A 22,096-nucleotide genomic window follows, 5' to 3' on the forward strand; every position below is an offset into this window, starting at 1 on the left:
TTCGGAATTGAACGCTTTGCAATAGCAATACTATACGGTGATATACTTGATGCTTGGGGAATAGCTTCATCACTCTACTGGCCTAACACTGAAGTGACAAGGGAGCAAGTGATACGATTACCTATCGACCTATCGGGACTATGGCTCTACCGAATCCCCCTCCTTGTCCACCACCACCATCATCAATATTATATCACCTTAATTCACCACCATCAACTAACGGCACCACCTCTACTGCTCCTGCACCATCCCTCCAATCTCTGCTTGATCGACAGTTGACGATCACCCTACTCGATCGTCGAACGATTATAGGCTACTTGATCTGTATAGACCACGATCAGAACTTCATCCTGAGAGATTCAGAAGAATACAAACCCCTTTATCCCAAACCTATCGAACAGCTTAGCTCGGAGGAGATAGAGAAGTTGGATGAGGTGAGACGGAATAGGATTGATTATTGGCCTAGATCCGATCCTGATGTTGTGAACTCCACGGACACCGCTCTCGGACGAGGGTGGGGAGGAAGGAGTGTAGGGCTGGTTTGTATTAGGGGAAAGGATATTGGGAAGGTAGAGGTGGATAAAGGAGTTTGGAAAGGGTTAGGTGGGGGTATGAAGGATTGATACGTTAGTGAATTCATCGTAAGTGCTATCATTTTGATAATCTCATAGCTGACATCATAAATTTGGGATGTAAGTCGATATACCTCGTCCAAGGTTTCAATGGTATACTATACATGATTTCGATGTCGTAACATACAATTGCACTGTATCTCCAATCAAACGTTATATATATACATATCTGTATGCTACACGTTCCGATCTATACTATCGACACTCTATTCATTCCCATTTGTTTCCCTCGCATCATACCACTTCTCAAACTCCTTCCAGCCCCATTTCTTCTCCCCAAACCCACCTCTATTCCTTACAATACTCCTTATGGCCCTACGTTCACCCTCATCCCTGAAACAATTGGACCACCATTGTTCGAGCGAATTACCCCTCATTGAACCTTCCTCAAAATTCAGTAGTCCCTCCGAATGGACGGCGGTGAAGAACAAAACGAGGCTGGCCGCGTGGGGTTGGAGTAGGGGGAATTCAGAGAGATGTTTGAGGATTCGGGTGAGACGAAGGAGATTATGCGAGTGGTCGCGGAGATTACGAACTGATAGAAATTAGATGGGAATGTCAGCTTGACTGGTGGTAGTAGATGGAAGAAGGTTGCTTACATCTCTCTTTGTGGTCCTGGGAGAGTTTGAGTTTACCATTGTTAAAGTCGATTCCATAAAACGATAACATCTATCCGCATGGGAGTTGGAAATACAAGTCATAGTCAGTAGATATATATATATATATATATATATGTTCTCCATATGAAAATGGTCAAATTGTAGTAGATGAACTCACCATCTTATACGATCTCAATAATCTATCTTGAATCGTCTCATCCACTTTCATTTTATCGATTTCATCTGGAGTCAAAGGTTGAGCCAGGGGATTCACCCCTCTTTCTCTTATAGGGAAGAACCCTAAACACCGTGCAGTATAGCCTCAGCTGATTGTATATAGTCTGACAGGATGGTATGGAGGTTAGACGTACATTGTACATAACCACTATAGTGATGCGAGATACCAAATCAGCCATGTTCACTCTTGACACATACCAAATCTGTGATGAGTTCCAAGTTGATATGAGGACGACTTGCTGATTCAACTCCAGCTCTATCATGTCATTTTCGTAGCGTTTCATCCATTCTTCATATTTTAATCCATCTGGCTGACAGGGTATCCGATTTGAGTAGAATCGATAGTTCTTATCTCCTAGGGAACTTGAACTTTGACCTGCGTAGGAAGATAGGAAGAGGTCGATATCTTTTGGTGACACGCGATACAAGTCAGCTAAGATATGTATACTCATATCCGCGCTCGTGGTATGATCATGAGCTAGACCTACCTCTTGGTCTAGGCATTGTGGACGTATGGTGTCTCACTTGGGCACCGGGCAAATGCGCGTGGGGTCGTTGAAGCGGAATGCGAGTTGACAGGTCGGATGAAGCGCAGGATACCAAGGGGTACAGAAGGTGGGATGATATTCGGAGGGGATTTGGTGCGACAGACAATGGCATGGTCGAGTTCAACCGATCGTCTGCTCGGCGTCTGAATGGACTATCGACAGGTGTCCACATGCACTGATCACCAATGTCATGGATTCCATCACCTTGGACACGATGGACCTACTCCACCTCACCATGCAAAGTCACGTGATGCGGGTGTTTGTCGGTAGCCGACGAAATAATAGCAAGATGTATCAAACATATCTCGAAATTTGCTTGAATACTTGCAATAATCATCACATCGCTGACAGCTTATCAACCAAGCAAGATGTCATTCCTACCTACGCTCAGAGCGGCAGCTCCATCATCATCTGCTATCCAAACACTCGCGAAACCATTCCTGTCTTCTCAAGTAGCGCCCAGATGTTATGTGCAAATACGAAATTTATCATCAACCTCAACTCAATATGCAGCTAAGATGTCCAAGTCGCGATCCGTACAAGATGTAGAGAGAGAGCTGGAAGAGCAGAAACAGATGTTGGCTAGGGCGAGTAGGACGAATCCTGGTATGGATGTGGGTGTACAAAATCTACCTGTTTTTGGTGAGTACAAAATCAATATTGCGAACTATCTTAATGATATTTTTGTATACTGACTATATTCCGACTATCGATTATCGTTGTAGAATCTTACGTAGATCCCCAGAAACCTGTTTGGTACTTCGCCCCTTATACGGGTGATCGGACGTATAAGGAGGAGAGGAAAGAACGAGCATCCTTGACTAGACAATCGCAAGTAGATTTTTCATCCCCCCGACACATTCGTATGTTCAACTAATTGATATGTGTATATGACGTGAATACAGGCTCAACGAAATTATTAAACGAGGTGCTCTACCGCCATACCAGAATGATATGCGACGAAGTGCCCCAGACGCATGGAGACAATTCATGCTATGGACTAGAAGACAGAATTATTTCAAGAAATCGATGATCTACTTTAATAAGATGTATCAGGATTATATGAAGATACAAGCTGAGTGAGTCCAGTCAGGCACTTTCCCTATACTAGAATAAAAGTCAACTGATGCACTGCTTTATTGCGGTTGCGATGATATAGAGGTACGATAGGACAGGCATCTGCCATATCGAAAGATAATGCTCTGGCGGCTGCTCTGAATGTTATTCGAGGTAGAAAAGATACGATGTCATGGGAATTGATCAAAGAGAACCGACCACCTTATTTGGTTTCTAGTAGGATGACGGTAGTTGATCCTAGGGATATGAAGATGGCTGCTCAGGTTGTTATTAGGTTTGATACCCAGCAGGTAAATTCAATCGCAACCGCAAATTTCTTCTCATCGACCAGATTTTGTTACATGTCTGTAATGAATGAGAGCTGATATATCGTTTTGATGGTCCAGGCACTCACTACCCAGAAGAAAGGTCAACAACCCATAAGACGAGAACAGAGGGTAATTGAAAATATAATATTCGAGATTTTCCCGGTGGATATTACGTGTGATTGGAAAGTGAAAGGCAAACTGATCGAGCAACATGATGTGAAGAAGGATTAGGTGGAATTGGTGGATATATAACGCATCACACTCTTCGTTCTCACAATGCATGCATGATTCCTAAATTGCTTTTGGACATGTCCCGAAACATATGGGATACATCTTAGTAGCTGTCTTTCTTCGAAGCTGGGCCACCGTGAGAGAATTGTTGTTCAAACTGGGCAAAGTGGGGCACCATTATGCACGTGGTTCCTCTCCAATCTGGTTCAGAAGTCCGAAGACGTCAAGCTGAGACATGAAATCAAAAGACTGACTTTTGATTCTTTCAAGTAACATTCCTCATCTTGCATTCGAGCCACCCAACCACCTTACTGGAGGATCCATCCCGAAATAGAACGGTCTGGGGCCATGTATCACTCCTCTGGTCACGGTCGTGGAGCTGAGCAGGCTCCCCTTCTCCGGCCTACAATCGCTACCATCCAATCTCATCATCCTCCCCGTCGTCGTCATAAGCGGAACGGTAGACACCCTGTTCCCGTATTCTCTATCATATTCACCCTTATTCTTCTTCTCATAGTCGCCTTCCTAGCATGGGATGTATCTTCCTACGGGCACTGCTATGTTACACCTCTATGTAGAGCTCTAAGCGGTCGAAATGGATTAGAGCAGACGTGGTGGAGGAATCAAGGACCTTATGCTCCTTTTCGACCACTAGGACCTGGAGGTGGAAAGAAGGGCCTACCGAAAGGATGTGAGATATCTCAAGTTACTGTAGTAAGCTTTTCTTTCATGGTAGCATCTACAACACGGTCGAAAAGCTTATATGTGCTGAATAATATAGCTACACAGGCATGCCGCTAGGTATCCTACTGCCAGCGTTGGGGAATGTCTACTATCAGCTATGAAGAAGCTCGAGAACCGAGACGTTCAGATGCCAAGAAGGCATCCCGAACTTTCTTTCTTAACCAAAACGGATTTAAAGTTGAAAGATTGGGATTTCGATGGATTGACAGATCAAGGTAGAAAACAGTAAGTGATCGATCACTTGGGATAACATTGAGTGTGTCGAACCAAATCAAGTAGCTGATTAACTCTCTTTCGCGAACAGATCATGGATATCTGGAAGACAAGTCAAGCAGATGTACGGCTCGTTCTTGCGGAACGCAGAAGGTGTCTTTACTAGGTCTTCTGGTGGTGAAAGAGTCGTTGAGACTTCGGGATATTGGCTTGAGGTGGGTGTACAGCTTGCTATTGACCAGATCATGACCCAAACAGCTGCTTTCGGATATTCCTAGTGGGGATTATGTTGAGCTGATGATTTCGAATTTTAGGGCTTTAGAGGCGAAAGATTCAAGTTGCGAGATGTGTCTAAACTACCCAAAGTCGACTTGGTCATTCTTGAAGGAGAGGTATGTCACCTATCTTTGGACTTAGTATGCAAATGAACGGAACTGACACGAGCAACATTGGCCATACCATAGGCATTTAACAACACACTATCAGTACATTCATGTCCAGCGTTCCAGAACCTTTCTCCCAAAACTAGCGAACTCAGGTTTTCAGACTTATCACCACTTCTCGAGCCTACGTTGAATCGACTAAATGCGGCGCTGAAGCCTCGGCCGGCACTTGAGATGGATGATCTAGTGTGTCTAGCAGACATGTGTGGCTATGATTCTCAGAGTAGAGGTACAGACTGGGAAGGGTGGTCGAAATGGTGTGGTATCTTTACGAAGGAAGAATGGGAAATCTTCGGACACGGTAAAGATCTGAAAAGATGGTATGATCTCGGTGAAACGAGTGTGAGTACTACTACATTTCTCAGTTTCAAAGCATGTTAGGCTCAGGAGAGCTAAACGATTTTCTTGATCGCTCAGCGATACGGGCCTACGATGGGGGTAAGCTTTTGTTTCCGTGCTTAATCAGCGGTCCATAGCTCATACAATGGTCATGGTGTTTAGGCTGGATATGTGAATGAGCTCCTCGCTAGATTAACAGACTCGGAAGTTGTCGACAGTACTACTACGAATCACACCCTAGATTCTGATGAGAGGACTTTCTCGAAGGGTGGCAAACGTTTCTTCGTGGTAAGTACCAACTTTGCACGACAGACTATCGACATCTACCACACGGCTAATACACACTTCTTTGGACAGGATTTTGGACATGACAATGAGATGTTGGAAACAATCTCAGCTTTGGGATTATTGACAGTGAGTGTACGAAAACCAGAGCCATTCAAGAACCTCGTTGACCGCTTTCCTTGCTAATCTTTACAGCAACACCGTCCCTTGCCGACCACCTCAGTACCTCCTAAACGTACCTATATACTATCGCGGATCGTACCTTTCGGAGCTAGGATAGCGTTTGAGAGAGTATCATGCCAGATGGGCAATTGGGAACCTGATCCAGAAACTGGAAGTTTATTGAGGGACGATCAAGGCAATGATGGCAAGCGGGATTACATCAGGATTCTGATCAAGTAAGTCATTTCGTGGCCTTTTTTCGCCATACTTCAAAGCCAACTTGACGCACGCCACTAGCATTTTACTTACTAACCTGCCCTTTACTTTCGTAGCGATGAGATAGAATCTGGTAATCATCCGTCATGTGAATTCTCAGGATTAGCCAATTTCGGTTTATGTGAATTGGATTCATTTGTGGATAGTCAGCAATTCGCGACGCAAGACGTAGATTGGTCAATTTGTTATGAGGAAGATGACGAAAATGACGAAAATGAGAGGGGTTGAGAGGAGAGTATTCCTGATGTGTATGTCCATAATGTACATCTTCCTAATGTCCAATGTACATTATTATATAATGATAATTGACGAAAACAATGCAAATGCTTTGATATGAATGATGCAGGTATATATATCTTGTCCGTCCGGTAAATCAACATGATATAATTGAGAGAAAAAGTTCGATAAAGGGATCTATTTGATAGAGTCAAGATGCTGGGTGCAAAATCATGTGTTTTCGGGTTGCGAGACATTAGGAGGTGGATCAAATCGCCCTGTCTTCTGTACGTGTTTGAGTGTATCTTCGGCTGTTTGGAGGAACGATTCTGGCATTCCTGCCAATCTGGCTGCTTTCTGTGACATTGATGAGAAGTGAAAAGAACGTAATAAGCTGGGTGTTCCAAACAAAGAGAGGGGAGGAGGTAGCTTACAATGGCATGGGACTGATGATTGGTACCAGGTTTCAATTTGTAAGAATACGAGAAAGCTTGATCCTATTCAGATAAGATCTTTATATCAGCTCATGACCATGGGGGCTGGGATCCCGCAAAATCAGACGCCGTGACGTGACATACCACCTCATCGACATCGGTGCACCAATATTCCACTCCCTTCCTGCCCATTCCCTTTCCGTCAATTCGATCGTCTTCGTATGCCAACATTCTTCCCAACTCATGATAATGAGTTGCGAACATTGTTCTACATCCAATATGATTTAGGATATAGTCCAAGGTTGAATATGCGATTGAGACGCCAGCCTGTAGAGTCGTACCTCTACCAATCTCATCCATAATCACTAATGATTTCCTGGTAGCATTTTTGAGAATGGCAGCAGTCCTACAAGCGTATCCGAGATTAGCCCTTCTCCAATGTACCAATTTGGCAGATCATCTTTTTAAGATAAAGATACTCACTCGACCATTTCAAGCATGAATGTACTCCTATCCCTCCAAAGATCATCTCTCGCTCCAATCCTACTGAAAACCTTATCGACGATACCTATTATAGCCTTCTCGGCAGGAACGAACGACCCGCTCTGAGCTAAGATTGCTATGACTGCTGTCTGACGTAACAAGGTGGATTTACCACCTTGGTTCGGCCCAGTGATGATATGTAGATGGGATGACGAGTTCATATGTGTGTCGTTGGGAGTGAAAGTTCTAGACGACTGGAGTAGGGATGATTCAATTGACGGATGTCTTCCTGCTATGATATCCAGGTCGATACTGATTTTTTAAACGTTAAAAAATAAGCTGTCAGCTTGTTGGTTCCAGGAATGCTTTTATTGAGCTGAGGATCCCTCACGAGTCATTCAGCTCGGGTCTAACCCATCCCATTTCTTTGGCATTTTGAGCAAAACTCATCGTCAGGTCTATCTCGTCCACCAACTCAGCATTCTTTTGGATCTTGTCAGCTTGTTCAGTGATCTATCGAGAGATGCATCAATCAGTACCTAGGATCGGTAGAGAAAAGGAGGTCTTCGGACGTACCATATTTCTCAGATCTCTTTCAGCTCGACGCTGAGCGATAGAAAGCGTCTCCATGGCTATTTCAGTCTTAGCGCCCAGAGCTGACCAAGGCTATTTCATCAAACGCACATATCAGCTCCCTAGGGCACATAATTACAATGAGACGTTCAGGGCTATCTTGTTGTTGTCCATGTCATCACATTATTTAGACTTACACCATGTGCGAAGTACGCTATCTTCCCACTTGTCCCACCGATTCTCTCTAGCGATCTGGCTTTCTCAACTTTTGAAGCTTCACTTGACGTCATTTGTACATGGTATCCATACCTCATCCCTTTGAGAAGTTTCAGATTGGGTGTGGCTGGGTTACCAGGTTAATGAGCTAGAACCATATAATTGATTTCGGGGCGTCAACTTACCGTATCTTTTGGCTAATTCAGACTGCAATTTCTGCTTCTCCCTCTTCAGCGTTGCGAGCTCTTCATGCAGAGCCTGAAGCTCTTTTGAGAAGCTGGATGATCGCGTCAGGTCAGCGTCTGACCGATAGCCCTCGGGTCACCATTAGCTCACGTTGGGAGGATCCACCATTGTCTATCCTCTTTCTCTTGTTTCTCCCTGTCAATTTTATCTTTCTTACTTTCCTTGGTTTCTTTGCTACTAGCTCTTTCTCCCTCATTGGCTATCATAGCTTCTCCGGGATCTTCATCCCCATCTTCGCTCTCTTCCGGGGTAGAGCTCCACATAATAGCATTTTCGTCAATTGAGTCTTCGATCTTCTTAGCTAGATCGCCAAGGGGCTGAAATTGTCCTATGAGCTCTTGTAGTCGTAGAACTCCTTCTGATCCAGCTCGATCCTTGTCATTCTGTATCTCATACGCTAGTTCACCCTTGACCCGGTTTGATATACCTTCGACCGTCCTGATCCACACGCCCACGTCCCATATATCCCTATTACTTCCCCTTTGTCCTCTAAATCTTTGTACGATACGCATGACATCTTCTATGCCTCTGAGTATATCCCTCAGCTCCTCTCTTAGATCCTCCCTGTCATGAAACGCTTGAACCAGGGCTAATCTGGAATTGATAATTTCCAAAGAGGTTGACGGTGAAGTGAGCGTACGGATCAATAGTCTATGACCGGATTGAGTGACAGTCTTCGATATGACAGAGAGTAAAGTACCTCGTGATGATACAGGGGAGATCGTTTGTCTCTCTCCGATAGCCACCAATCCACCCGGGCGCAGCGCATGTCTAATTTCCAAAGCTTGTAAGGTTGCTGCGTCGATTTGCATTTGAGCTTCGCTGACCTGTCGACTCGGCTGAGTCAAAGCTGGCATAGACTCCCGTAGGGCATATTGTAGATGATGTCTAAGTAGTGCTATTGCAACACCCTCTGTGGTTCTGGGCCGAGAAGGTATATCGGAAGGAAGAATATTACTGCTCCATAATGGTGGTGATTGATACGGATCGGCGAAAGATACATGTACACCCAGTACTTGAAGGAGGTTGAATAGATCTGTCGTAGCGATGCCAATATTGGGATTTGGCCTGATGGTGTTATCCTGCCATAACGATAGTAGTGATCTATCGAGAACGACTTCACGAGGTGCAATTCTAGCTAGCTCATCTTCCATGTTGGCCAAAGTAGTTTCTTTAGTGAAGAATTCGCCGGTTGAGGCATCCGTATAAGCCAAAGATACTTTAGTGCTTTTCTTTCCATCAAAATCGATATTATCTTTCCCGAGTGAGATAGCAAGTAGGTATCTAGATTCGTTCCCATCTAACCAACCCTCATCAATCATCGTACCCGGAGTGACTACCCTATAAACCCTTCTTTCTTTTGGTCCCGTAGCAGCAGTAAGCTTCTTTCCGACATATGCGATAGATCCCTCTTCGTCGTACTCTTCAACTATTACAACGGTATGGCCTAATTCCTGTACTAGTATCTTGAGGTATTTGTCTAATGCAGCAACTGGAAAACCAGCAAAGGGGAATTTCCGTTCCATATCTTTCCCTTTAGATCTTGATTTTGAAGATTTCGTCTCTTGTGTCTGGTTGGAGTCGGCGGCTTTGTATGATTTTTGAGCAAGTTTTATATTCAGTATTGAGGACAGTTGCCGAGCGGGCTCGAAATATGACTGTTTGCGGGAGCATTGTTGCAAGTCAGCGATTGAGATCACTTGAACTATGTGGGGGAAATGCTAAACTCACTTCATAGAATTTCCCTACTCTGGTCAAAAGGATACAGTCCGGGAATCTAAGCCAGTTGGTATATACCTGTCTTGACAGATCGGAGCTTGGTATGATACCAGCTGCTATAGCCCTGTCGACCTCGGCTTGCTCCTCGGCTGGCGACAGGACGGCAGTATCGAGTTGAGGTGAAGCTGAGATTGTTGATCAGTATTGGTACTCAAACCAACACACGCAACACTCTTCTAGGCTCACCATTGCGTATATTATCCACGTTTGCATGTGATACCACATCTTCTCTCCATTTTCCTAGTGGTGGTAGAGGTTGTCCATCTTCACCGAGCTTCCGCGTTGGAAGATCCGATAGATGAAAGCTCGTTGTGATCTTATCATACCTCGAGGCTGCCTTTCTGATTGCATCGGTCGTCGAATATGACCTGCCGCAGATGAGTAATCCCCATATAGGTTTATTGTTCCTTCCCAGTCTGATACACTGGCGAATCCTTACTAGACTCATCGTCGTCGATCATATTCGTGACATTTCGGTGGAGGTAATTCTCTGAAGACCAATTGATGCTCAAAGCTATCAAGCACTTTGGGAGTGTTTTATGCTAGGACTTGCGAGTAGTACAACGACGTCGATATGCACAAGTGGTGGGAGATGTTGATCTTGTGATGTTGTGACCATGATGATTCTTCATCATCCCATCGAAACAAAGTCGAGAGATGGTGGTCCAAGCGCAATCGTGATCTGACCAGGCACGGTCATATACAAAGGTAATCAAGAGAACAGCATAGACTTTGCAACCCGTCGCTTTGCTAGGACTGTCTACGCTGTTCTCAATTCCCCATTCATCCATCATTGTTATTGGCATCCATCCACCTTTCCATTCACCTGTCAAACCCCCGACATCCCGCTTCCATCATCCTTGATCCTCGTCGCTCGTCACACTGGTGCAATCTCTTATCTGTTCATTAATCCTCAATCCCAACTGCTGGGTCGTCAAGCATGAACGGACTCCAGAACAATCACGCTTCCTCCTCACGCCCTCCCTCGCCTTCCCGGACGAATATAGTCTATATACCAGAAGGAGGGTACGATGCTCAACCTCAGCCTACGTTTGACTATCATTCCCTGGATGGTCAAGACCCATCTATATGCATAGACAATGGTCAGTTGATAAGCCCTCTTCATCTTCTGGACTAGCCGAACTGATACTAGGTCTCTTAGGTGCTCACTCATGGCGAGCGGGGTTCAGCTCCATGACAACGCCTTACATCGATAGACCAAACATCATAGCGAAATATAGAGAGAGGAAATTTGGGAGGAACTTGTTGTTATTTGGGAGAGATACCGAGGTAGACGCGAACTCCAGGAGCAACGTTAGGACGATGTTTGATGGAGATCTACTGATACATTCAGATTTACTGGTGAGCTTCCAGTATCAAAGCTTTGAGAAAGGACAGGACTGACGGCATAAATAGGAATGTGCGTTGGACATGACGTTCTGTACACTAGGTATCGATAGTCCGAAGATAGAACAACCGATAGTGATGACGGAAAGATTGGCAAATCCTCTGTTCAGTCGAGCTAGTAAGCTGCACTTCCCCTTATGAACCATAAGAATCGAGAGCTTACCTTTGTTTCCTGCACACTCAGTGACATCCGAACTCCTCTTCGAGCTGTACAACGCTCCTTCGGTGACTTTCGGGATAGATTCCTTATTTGCTTTTTCGAGGCAGAAACATCAGGATGGGTTAGCCGTTAGTCTAGGTCATCAAGCGAGTACCGTTATACCTGTAGTGAACGGCAGGGGAATCATGAGTCGTGCTAAGAGGTTAGCTGAGCTCGGAGTGATGAAGGTACATGAGCTGATTGTTCTATATCAGGATCCCTTGGGGAGGCGCTCAAGCTTCTGAACTGATGCTCAAACTTGCCCAACTTAAGTATCCCGCTTTCCCAACGAAAGTCACACCATCACAGGCAACTGTAAGTAGAGTTTCAAAGAGACTTCAGAACGTTCTTATGCTGACAGCGATATATCAGTTCATGTTTCGAGAAACATGCTACTTTTCTACCGACTACGATGAGGAATTGAACAGTCTGGCTGATCCTGCGAAATTATCTGAGATGACAAAGATAGTACAGTTCCCATTCACTGCGCCAGTAAGCTGTGTTCCGTCATGATTTCACTTCAAAGTTCATGTTCGGCTGCTGATTCTGCTTCATGAAATCGTAGGAGGTGAATGAGAAGACCGAAGCTGAACTAGCAGCTGCAGCGGAAAGGAGGAAAGAGCAAGGAAAGCGTTTACAGGAGATGCAGGCTAAGCAACGTGCCCAAAAAGTGAGCTATAGAGCCTTGATTTCCGGCAAATTAGCTGACTGATATCAAACATCAGCTCGCAGCGAAAGTCGCAGAGCTTGAAGAATACAAATTACTTCAATCTGAAAGACCACAATACAAAAAGGCCGAATTCTTATCGAGGTTACAGGAGATGACACCATTTGAGACTGAAGCTGAGATGGATAGTTGGATTAAAAAGACTGAAATTGAAGTGAGGAAGAAGCAGCGTAAAGATTTGGGCATGGAGGAAGAACCTGAAGAAGAACCTGTTTTCCCCCTTGTTGATCGACCTGATTCGGAATTGAACGAAGAAGAAATCAAAGAGAAGAGAAGACAGAGGTTGATGAAAGCTGGTTGGGACGCCAGAGTAAAAGCTAGAGAAGAAAAGAAGAGAGAAAGGGAAAGACTGGTCAGTGTAGGATATCCTCAGTCTGTCTAAATCACGATGCTAATTGTGTTATTGATCCGGTAAATAGGAGGAAGAGAAGAGGTTGGAAGAGGAGGAGAGGACGACCAATCTTACTGGATGGTCATCCCGTCTAAAAGAAGAACAAGAGGTTAGCACTCCCGCTCTCCGGAAACCGTATAGATTTCGCAGCTAATAGACCTCTTGCACAGTCTGTCATCGCTCGTATACAGGAGAGAAAGAAGCGCAAAGCACAACTTGGAGATAGGAAATCTGCTGCTGCTCAGAATAGGATGAAGAACATTGCAAGCTTGGCAGCAGAGGAGAAAACCAGTGGTAGCAAGAAGAGAAAGAAGGGAGAAGGTAAGTCCTGCTACTAAGCGGATGTATCGTTGTAATGACGATATCGTGAACTGATTAAAAACCCTGTTCTGATAGATGATGATGGATTTGGAATGGATGACTCTGATTGGCATGTCTATCGAGAAATTGTGAGTAATCCCGAAGTATGCTAATGAATATAAACGGCTCATATCTATCTCATCCACAGGGCGGAGATGACGAGTCCGAAGCAGAAGAAGATGATCAGCTACAGCTCCAGTCGCTAGAATCAAGATTGTTGCAATACGATCCATCCTTTACCGAAGAGAATACACTGATAGGACGAGCGGAAGCTAAAAACAAACTTATCAATGCGTTTGTGCGGGGTGGACTACCGACTGGGCAGAAATATGATTTCGACGATATCAAGTTGAACCATCAACTACATCTGAACGTAGAGAGGATCAGAGTACCTGAGACATGGTTCCAGCCATCTATGTGGGGCATCGATTCTGCCGGATTAGGGGAAGTTGCAGGATGGGTATTGAATGGATTTGAAGAGGAAGAGAAAAGGAGATTGATGCAAGTGAGTGATCATGGTTCACCGTGCTCGACGGCTACTGCTTTCAGTCGAATATACATAATCAAGCTGATCATGGTATATCGTGATAGTGTATATTTGTGACGGGTGGAGGAGCGAATATACCTAATCTTATACCTCGGCTGCGTAATACCCTGACACCCATCTTACCTTTCCGAGCACCTCTCAAAATTGTCTCTTCGCTTGATGGGGGGGATCCGAGATTAGAAGCTTGGAAAGGGATGGCTGAGTGGAGTAACACTGCCGAAGCGAAGGAAGCTAGAGTCACGAGAGCAGAGTATGAGGAATATGGCGGCGAATGGTTGAAAGAGCATAGGTGGGGAAATGTCGCTCCGTAAAAGGAAACCTGGTATACTCATCACATTCAAGCATGTGGTATGTGTATGTAATGCAGTTTTGTAACGATACATCCCACGACAGATCAAGCTACTACTATACACATATACTAACGATCAATCAGAAATCTCATTCTACTTCTTCTCCTCACCTTTTTTCTCGGCATCAGCACTCTTAGCAGCTTCAGCTTTCTCTTTACCCCAATTAGTCAAGTACAAGAAAGCTATCATGCTAGGTAGGATTGAGAAGAGGACTATCCAACCCATGTAATAGACGAAAGCTTCCGTACCGTATATCCTCCAAGGTGGTCTACTTGAATCGTTATTCCTTCTCCAATCATTACCACCATGGTAATCACCATTGTATCCTCCTCCGCCGTTAATATCATCGGAATAATATGTTGGGCTGGAATGATCCTTACCGGCATATGGTGACCTAGCAACATCAATAAACATCAGTTCTCTTGCGGACATGTAATGATATGATTTTTTGTAATGATATGATTTTTATTCACTTGTGAGAGGTGGTACCTTCCATACCGTAGAACGACTGCGACATGTACAGTATAACGATGAAAAGCTTGAAGAAAGCGTTGGCAGCGACGTAGTACATCATATTGGGGTGATTGGGTCCAGACATCAGACCAGTAGCGTAGAAAGCTAATCGCCGATATCAGCATCGTTTGCGCCCAATTAAACTTCGATTGGTATATTTGTAAGAACCTACATTCAATCCATCGTCCACCCCAGGCATTGTACGAGCTTGCTCGCCAAGCTAGATCAGAGGCGATGGTCAGAGTGATCAAGACGATTATCGATAGCTAATCATCACGTCAGTCAGCAATGTATAGGTATATTGACGGGGGTTGCTCACTTGATATAAGATCATCCATACAGCTGATCCCATATGTTTTGGTGCATTAGTCCAATCCACATAACCTACTCCATCACCACCTTGATACCCTCTAGCGGCTATATAGAATTATCAGATCACCTGTCAGCCTTTTGCTTTCCGATTGAGCCGTTCTCGACTTCACTCACGATAATGATGTCCATACTGAGCCACGTAATTATGGAAATTAGCAACGATGATGACTATTATTTTCAACAAGTCAATATCAGCTAATGAGTTAGCGTTTGGCCCCAAAATGTGGTGCAAATCAACTCACAGACTTCAGCTACGATCAAGATGATCAAAGCCAATATCCCCACCAGATTGAATAGGAAACATATCCATATCCATACGGTTGGCCAGGTCTCCCTACCTAACCATGATTTTTTTTCGTCCGCCATATTATGTGCACTTGGAGAGTAAAGACGATTTTTGAGAAATGGTGTTAGTCGTTATCGATGTGGTGTACGATCATGTAGTTGTGAAGGGTCTGTCGATAGGATGAGGGTTGTGTTCCGGAAACGAGGGCTGTGTGGTGGCTTTTGAGGGGTTGGGGTGGGATGAGTTGAGGTGTAAACTGAGATAGAGAACAAGCGGAAGGTTATGAACCTGAGTCCCAATTTTTCTGTCCATCTTACCTCCCCAATCCAGCTCAGTTGGTGCGAGATGCGCGATAGATCAAGTGATGACGTGGTAGAGTATTACCTGCATAGGTATCCTTTCATTCCGTCCTTACTTCATAATCGATATACCTCGTTAGCGGAATTTGAGCTCACATTACAAGTGACAGACTTTGACATCCTTTGAAGGAGAATTTCGATACGGGTTTCAGTAAGGTCGTATCGAAGGAATGAGTAGCGTGTAACGGGTCAGTATGTGACACCAAGATCAGTTGTATAGCTAAAAGTGTCGTCCTGTGAGCGACCAAGAGAACATACCATACATTACACTGTTAATCTATATTACATTCTGTATTAGTCTAATGACATGCCAATCCTTTCCCATTCCCACCTGCCAGAACAGATCTACAAAAGACGCGAATCAGCTGCATTTTAGTCACGACAGACACGACAGCTGGACTTACCCTACATCCATCTCACCCTCGTACATGACATGTCCTAAGAAGGCTCCAATAATTATAGATGCGAACAGATATGTGTTGTAGGTCATGGCTACCAGCATAAGCTGTTGTACAGATACATAGTCAACAAAATCATAATTTATGTCAGGATTTGGCCGAGATAGGATAATAACATGACATACCCAGAATGAGATTGCAACTGATAGAGCATAGAGGAAAGCTCTTGTCAGACGTGTTGACAGCGACAATCGAGTCCTACCGAGAACCATTAGCCAGTAAATACTATTGATTGATACGGATGTTAGAGACAGTACTCACATTCCGACCTTAGCCAATGCACCACCTTCAATAGCACTATATCCACCTGCTACAGGAGGTATACTGCTCTCCCGTCTGATGCCACTGGGGTGTACACTTTCTCTTCGGTTGGGTGCGGATGTTTGATATACGGATAAGGCAATTTTACGATCCATCGATTTGATCGTTTTCAGCAGAGTGGAATATCCAAATGAAATCGCTATGACTGCGATGCTGGTTAGACGAACTGATCAGCTGATGTTTTTATCGCGTACCAAGCAGTGTCCATGGAGTATATAGATAGATGGGTGTACGAGACGATCAAGGATTGAAAGATTCGACAGGTGAGAATCCAAGGCAGGACGTTGGGGAAAAGTGAGGTAGCAACCACCGATATGAATAGCCTTGTCGGAGCGAAAGCCATAGAGAGATATCTTGACTTGTTTAGTCCACTCACCATGAAACGGCCATTGTCACAGGACCCGATATATGCCATGACTCAAAGACTACACAGGTGTCTGCAATTTGATTGTTCCACAGCATGTTCATCTAAACATCAAGCTCAATCAGCAATCTTCGGCATGTCAATAAAGGAGTTGTATCCACTCACAGAACATGCTGGCGTACCATGCTCCATACCAGGCATCGAATGGCCTCCATGTCCAGAGTGGTCACCGTGATCCATTGTGATGGTACTATGTATGTTGGCGTTGTGAATGGTGAGAAAGGGTTGTTATGGATGGAATCAACAATGGGAGGTCTGTTCGGTAATCGTGTTAAACGGTAACAACCTTGATTTATTGCTTGTTATGGTAATAACACACTGCTCTGTCTGGTAACATGTTTGGTGAAGGTGGAGGGAGGATGTCACATCATAAAGGGACAGATGATTTCTTCGAAGGGTATCTCACAACCTAAGAAATCAGCTTAATCCTCGATTCACCTCTATATTTGCATTATCGACATTATCATATTCTACTAAATCATCGAGCCAATAAACGAGCAAATGCGAAAGAGCGAGTCGAAAGAATCACTCCTATGCATTTCATGCATCAGTAAGTGCTATGCATAACTATACGTTCACCTACATCGAAGCTCATCTGAAAAGTACCAAAAACATCATAAGATATAATCCACAACGATGATGTGCATCGTATGCATCCACAACGCGTGAAAGAATGAAATTTTTCAGTAAGGAATGCATCACATGCATCGACAACGGTGTGTGTGATAGCGACGACGATGCTGGACGCGTTGAGCACCGCCCTCAACATTATGACGATGTGTGAGTTGAGTGGACTGAACAAGAAAAAGTATTATAAAAAAAGAATGTTTGTTACAAGGTACTATGATACATTTCTTTCTCGCCACCTGATGATTTTCAGTGGATTAGAGAGACATCTCTCACGCCCTCGGAGTGCGACCCCAGGTGTCAACTACGGAACATGTTGGACCACGACCTCGGTGTATCAAGTCTTCACCCGTCGACTTGAAACCCTTCATTGGTCATGCATGAACGGCAGATTGGTGGACCCGCTATCTCGCTATGTGACGCAATATAGGACACGACTGGGAAGGTGCCCAACCAGCGTACCAGTCCAACCAGCAGACGACGAGAAGAGGAATGTACTAAACATTTGTATTGATCTATAGGTATGCACAGAACCACATCCAGACCGCCTTTGCGACTTTGAGGAATCTTCGGCATTTGCTGATGTGGTGCGAGATGAATTGACGTATGTAATCCAGTATATTGGTCATTGGTTGAGTCGACTCGCGGTATCACTCTTACCCCACTGAAATACAGATAACTGCTGTTCATTATTGATTGTTGTAATCATTCTTTGCGTTGGTGACTCGATACCATCATCACATATACTTATACCATGTCGTCTACAGCGTATAGAGTCAAAAGTCAAACTTCGGCTTGGATCCCACCAGAAAGCCCGACTACCACAACCGCTGCTAAGGCCAACTTTTCCACAGTTAAGAAGTATTTTGGGCGAGAAATCATTCATGATGAAGATTCGATAAGGGAAGATCTAGGTATACCTTCGATATCAACCTATCCTAAGCATAAGCAGTTCTTATCGGGGTTCAAGATAGTCTTTATCGTTTCGGATAATCTCGAAGGTGCATTCTACTTTGTGGATGGATGTAAGATAAAAGAAGATACGAAACGGAAAAAGAATGAATTCATCAGTGTCGACGCTGTGGACGAGAAAGAACTGTTTGAAGAGATAGTTTTATGGAATTTGCATCTAGGTATATTCGAAATTTCATTACTGTGAGTGAAGTGATTGATTGCATCGAGTTCAAAAGATCTGCGGGAGATCATATGCATACATGGTCACAAAGGGAAGCGGAATGATCGGCGTTTTTGTCTGTGCGCCAGTGACTGTAAGACGGAATAGGTGGACAAGAGCATGATATGGCGAGAGAGGGAGAGTGAGGAGAAAGATGGACTGGAGGGGTGGGAGGATGGGAGGATGGGGGGGATGGGAGGAGATGACTCATAATATAAGACCATTCTTATGCTGATGTATATGATACTCATATAGGAATTGGGTGGCACTTTTCAGGTCATCTCTCAGTATGTCAAATTCGATGAAAACCCTTCGAATTTGATATTCGTTACCGCACCACATGCCAATCCCACTATACCTAACGGATACCTCAACCGACGATCGACGTTGTATTCCTCTCCTTATCGCTTCATTGAATATTGTAAAAAGGAAATATTGAAATTAGAGGATCCGTCTGACAATTCCAACAATTCCATTGATATCCAATGCATAAGTGAAAAAGTTGGTACTAGAGAATCAGATGTCAAAGATGGGAAAAGTCAGAAATCTACATCTAGTGAATCGGAATTTGATGAGAATGCATCAAGTGGGGTACAAGAAGATAAGTTGGCATCTAAGGTAGTAGAAGATATTGGTAGATGGGAAATAAAAACTAAGTCAAATGATTTGGACGGAGATGAACACGATACGAAGATAGATGGTCCAGCTAGAGCTTGTGATGAAGCTGATCAAGTAGTGCATGCGGTGTAAGTGTCCACTTGACTATATATCATGCGAAATCTAGCTAAATTACTATATCAAAATAGAAACGACAGAAAGAGGATAGTGTGCGCGGAAAAAGAGAAAGACACTGATAAGGAACATTCGCCGAAGAAAGGAAAGACTCGTCAATGAGAGAATAGGTTGTAACAATAATAAATGTTCGTTGTATTAGTTCATGGACACTGAAACTAGACTTGTATGAGATGTATCTTAGGCGATGGCTTCATACATTCTTCCATTCTTTGTGCTATACTGACTACAGAGGATTAATATACTAATGAGTACTCACTACAGATGGACCGTTCAATGCACTACAGGGTTGATCAAGCTTGTTCAACCCAGGTAGGGAACCATTCCTCCCAGTTCTCCCACGAATCGAGATGAGCAACATCCTTGCCATGGTGATCATGGTGGTGATGAGGTGGAATGAGGAGATGGTCAATGACGTGAGTCGCACCGTTTCTTGCGGGTACGTCGATGACCTTGACTTCTTGTCCATTGACCTTGATGGTTGTCTTGACAGCTCCTTCAACAGGAAGGAACTTGGTCTTGTCGATCTCGATCTTCAGAGTAGAATTAGGAAGAGCTGGAGAAATTTCAATTTCTTTATGGAACGAAGGATCATCACCCAATTTGAAGTATTCGTAATCACCCAAAGTATCGACAAACGAATCAATTTGCGATTTCTTCTCTTTTTGAGTGTAAAGCAGTTCCGAGAGAAGAAGCGTGTTGGGGATATAATGGTAAGCCAATAATTTGGTTAAAGCGTGTTCACCGAATGGGGAGAATAGGTAGAATTTGAGCTTGGGTGGAATGGCTGCGAAGGCGATGTTGGTCGGGGCGAAAAGGGTTAACAGAGGTTTTCCGTGGAATTGAGGTTTACCAGGCTCGGAGTGCTCTTTGTCGTACGACCAGTCGAGATATCTTCGGCCGTGAAGTTTTTGCACACTCGAAGTGAGGGTGGAGAATACGTCGGGGAACAGGAAGAGCTCTTCGATGATTGATCCGGGAGGAATGAGAGGGTGGTTCAAGGTGTGGAAATATCCATTTCGAGCCTTGATATCGGAGACGAGTACCTTGGCGTAGAAGTTGATCTTGAGAGCTAAGATAGGGGCAGTGGCATATAAGTTAATGATACTGACGCATGGGTGGTGGAGCAAAACAATTACTCACAAGGTGGAACAAAGTGTTTATCGATCCTGATTCTCCTGTGAAGGCCACCATACGATCCATCCTCTGCTTTCAAAGCAGTGGCGATAGTAGAGTTCTGAGCCAACTCTTGAGCAGTGTATGCCTTGGTAAGACCATGGTATTGCAAGACTTTACCGGCAATCTTCCTGAAAATCTCTTTTCTTCTCTTTCGCTTTTCGGGGTCATCATCGCCATCATGGTGATGATGGTGGTGATGATCGTCTTCGTCAGCAGCGAGAAGAGAGGGTTCAGATTCAAGGGCATTGGAAAGAGTAATCAAAGATGGATTGTGTAAGAGTTCAACAAGGGATTCATCGTGATCGTGATCATCGTCATCGTCGTGGTGGTGAGGTGGGGTAAGAGCATCGTTGTTGGGTGCCTACACGGTTATCGTTGTAAGTATGAGAGTGTTGACGCTACAAACGGGGATAATTGAGAGTGCTACTCACAAAGAAGGTGATTTGAAGGTCTTTGTCGTCAAGATAGTCGATGGCTTTACCTTCGAACTACGATATGAACAGTATCAGTATGGTAGATGAGTTTGTACACTGATGGAAGAATGAACCGATCACTCACTTCGATTATTTTGACCAATTTACTGAACGAGTGAGGATCAGCTTTCAGAGCTTGCCAAATGGTCAACGAGGATTTATCATCATCATCTTTGTTATCGGTGGCGATGCCAGAGATAGCTTCGAGTTCATCGATGACATCTTCAGCTTTGGACCATGACCAAGAGGATAACGATCTTAGACCATCAGTGAATCCGGATTGGATGTTGTTCCATTGGTTTACTGATAATTCTGGGATCGAAGATGATTGTTGTTTGGCTGGTAAGGCAGTTACCAGAGGTAACAGGATTAGAGATGAGAATCGCATTTTGAATCTGCGTTCTTTGGTGGTGAAAAGGAGGATGAGAAGTCTACCGATTCAGCTTGTGTTATATATGGTGCATAGGGAGCGAATCGATTGCGCAGCGTTGAGGTATGGGATGTGTGAAAGGTGGGGGGTATGATGATATGACGTGACCCGTAAGGTCATATAACGTGCTTTCGACATGAACGACCAATCGACCGAAGACCGATGATCTAGTCTCTCTAGACTGGTTGGTGGATGCAAAGGTAGAAAATGCGAGGACAATCGGATGTCATGCATGGAGTTGCTATGATGGTATGACCTCAGAATTACCTGAACGTGCTATGTACCGGACCATCCATCAGCTGATTTCAGTGTGAATGGTTTGTTGTTGCCCCACACTGAAGACGCAGCCTTTTTTACCCGAAATCGAGCAGTTCCCCAGATCGACCATGATTCAAGACCAGACAGACACTGTAGAGGGCATGCCATCACATATGGAAAAGAGACACATGCTATCACTTGTTATCACAGTTCTCTCTGTCCACTGCATACCAGTCAAAACCTTCGAGGTTTCTTACTTTACATCGATACCGACATTGTGTTCGCACCAGTCGGTGATTTTCAGGGGAGAAGATGTCTAACAACGTCATCTCACATGGTTATCACGCTTGGTGGCGGACAGAGCCTATACCTTAAGTGGGTTCAACCCTTCCTCGCTCACTAACAAGT

General features: G+C 44.3%; 10 protein-coding genes across 10 annotated transcripts; 5 read left to right on the top strand and 5 right to left on the bottom strand.

Moving 5' to 3' along the window:
• Positions 1-140: 140 nt before the first annotated feature.
• On the top strand, positions 141-623 carry V865_003948 (uncharacterized protein; the record flags this gene model as incomplete). Its single annotated transcript, XM_066227734.1, has 1 exon — positions 141-623. One exon carries the CDS (start codon positions 141-143, stop codon positions 621-623), a length of 483 nt encoding a protein of 160 aa, XP_066083831.1.
• A 215-nt stretch (positions 624-838) lies between these two features.
• On the bottom strand, positions 839-1,972 carry V865_003949 (uncharacterized protein; the record flags this gene model as incomplete). Its single annotated transcript, XM_066227735.1, has 6 exons — positions 839-1,167; positions 1,232-1,301; positions 1,410-1,531; positions 1,603-1,616; positions 1,667-1,874; positions 1,957-1,972. The coding sequence occupies 6 exons, from the start codon at positions 1,970-1,972 to the stop codon at positions 839-841; spliced, it is 759 nt and encodes a 252-aa protein (XP_066083832.1).
• A 412-nt stretch (positions 1,973-2,384) lies between these two features.
• Positions 2,385-3,632, top strand: V865_003950 (uncharacterized protein; the record flags this gene model as incomplete). Its single annotated transcript, XM_066227736.1, has 5 exons — positions 2,385-2,658; positions 2,742-2,847; positions 2,922-3,095; positions 3,176-3,383; positions 3,480-3,632. 5 exons carry the CDS (start codon positions 2,385-2,387, stop codon positions 3,630-3,632), a joined length of 915 nt encoding a protein of 304 aa, XP_066083833.1.
• A 348-nt stretch (positions 3,633-3,980) lies between these two features.
• V865_003951 (uncharacterized protein) lies at positions 3,981-6,322 on the top strand (the record flags this gene model as incomplete). Its single annotated transcript, XM_066227737.1, has 10 exons — positions 3,981-4,346; positions 4,414-4,601; positions 4,681-4,804; positions 4,904-4,981; positions 5,054-5,374; positions 5,450-5,470; positions 5,534-5,659; positions 5,729-5,785; positions 5,852-6,054; positions 6,151-6,322. 10 exons carry the CDS (start codon positions 3,981-3,983, stop codon positions 6,320-6,322), a joined length of 1,656 nt encoding a protein of 551 aa, XP_066083834.1.
• Positions 6,323-6,541: 219 nt separating this feature from the next.
• V865_003952 (uncharacterized protein) lies at positions 6,542-10,489 on the bottom strand (the record flags this gene model as incomplete). Its single annotated transcript, XM_066227738.1, has 11 exons — positions 6,542-6,667; positions 6,745-6,807; positions 6,889-7,150; positions 7,228-7,539; positions 7,619-7,740; positions 7,804-7,893; positions 7,998-8,143; positions 8,202-8,293; positions 8,353-9,920; positions 9,994-10,166; positions 10,228-10,489. The coding sequence occupies 11 exons, from the start codon at positions 10,487-10,489 to the stop codon at positions 6,542-6,544; spliced, it is 3,216 nt and encodes a 1,071-aa protein (XP_066083835.1).
• A 492-nt stretch (positions 10,490-10,981) lies between these two features.
• Positions 10,982-13,983, top strand: V865_003953 (uncharacterized protein; the record flags this gene model as incomplete). Its single annotated transcript, XM_066227739.1, has 13 exons — positions 10,982-11,144; positions 11,204-11,403; positions 11,458-11,566; positions 11,633-11,810; positions 11,863-11,962; positions 12,020-12,139; positions 12,213-12,317; positions 12,373-12,726; positions 12,794-12,874; positions 12,936-13,086; positions 13,162-13,214; positions 13,274-13,630; positions 13,717-13,983. 13 exons carry the CDS (start codon positions 10,982-10,984, stop codon positions 13,981-13,983), a joined length of 2,238 nt encoding a protein of 745 aa, XP_066083836.1.
• Positions 13,984-14,115: 132 nt separating this feature from the next.
• On the bottom strand, positions 14,116-15,273 carry V865_003954 (uncharacterized protein; the record flags this gene model as incomplete). Its single annotated transcript, XM_066227740.1, has 6 exons — positions 14,116-14,416; positions 14,496-14,640; positions 14,708-14,801; positions 14,855-14,952; positions 15,022-15,075; positions 15,150-15,273. The coding sequence occupies 6 exons, from the start codon at positions 15,271-15,273 to the stop codon at positions 14,116-14,118; spliced, it is 816 nt and encodes a 271-aa protein (XP_066083837.1).
• Positions 15,274-15,851: 578 nt separating this feature from the next.
• On the bottom strand, positions 15,852-16,935 carry V865_003955 (uncharacterized protein; the record flags this gene model as incomplete). Its single annotated transcript, XM_066227741.1, has 6 exons — positions 15,852-15,897; positions 15,957-16,057; positions 16,136-16,208; positions 16,272-16,484; positions 16,708-16,799; positions 16,861-16,935. 6 exons carry the CDS (start codon positions 16,933-16,935, stop codon positions 15,852-15,854), a joined length of 600 nt encoding a protein of 199 aa, XP_066083838.1.
• A 1,201-nt stretch (positions 16,936-18,136) lies between these two features.
• Positions 18,137-19,450, top strand: V865_003956 (uncharacterized protein; the record flags this gene model as incomplete). Its single annotated transcript, XM_066227742.1, has 4 exons — positions 18,137-18,537; positions 18,614-18,650; positions 18,812-19,302; positions 19,363-19,450. 4 exons carry the CDS (start codon positions 18,137-18,139, stop codon positions 19,448-19,450), a joined length of 1,017 nt encoding a protein of 338 aa, XP_066083839.1.
• A 191-nt stretch (positions 19,451-19,641) lies between these two features.
• Positions 19,642-21,388, bottom strand: V865_003957 (uncharacterized protein; the record flags this gene model as incomplete). Its single annotated transcript, XM_066227743.1, has 4 exons — positions 19,642-20,420; positions 20,492-20,888; positions 20,959-21,015; positions 21,086-21,388. The coding sequence occupies 4 exons, from the start codon at positions 21,386-21,388 to the stop codon at positions 19,642-19,644; spliced, it is 1,536 nt and encodes a 511-aa protein (XP_066083840.1).
• Between the last annotated feature and the right edge of the window lie 708 nt (positions 21,389-22,096).

Source organism: Kwoniella europaea, chromosome 1, assembly GCF_036810445.1.
Source record: "Kwoniella europaea PYCC6329 chromosome 1, complete sequence".
Classification (NCBI taxonomy): domain Eukaryota; kingdom Fungi; phylum Basidiomycota; class Tremellomycetes; order Tremellales; family Cryptococcaceae; genus Kwoniella; species Kwoniella europaea.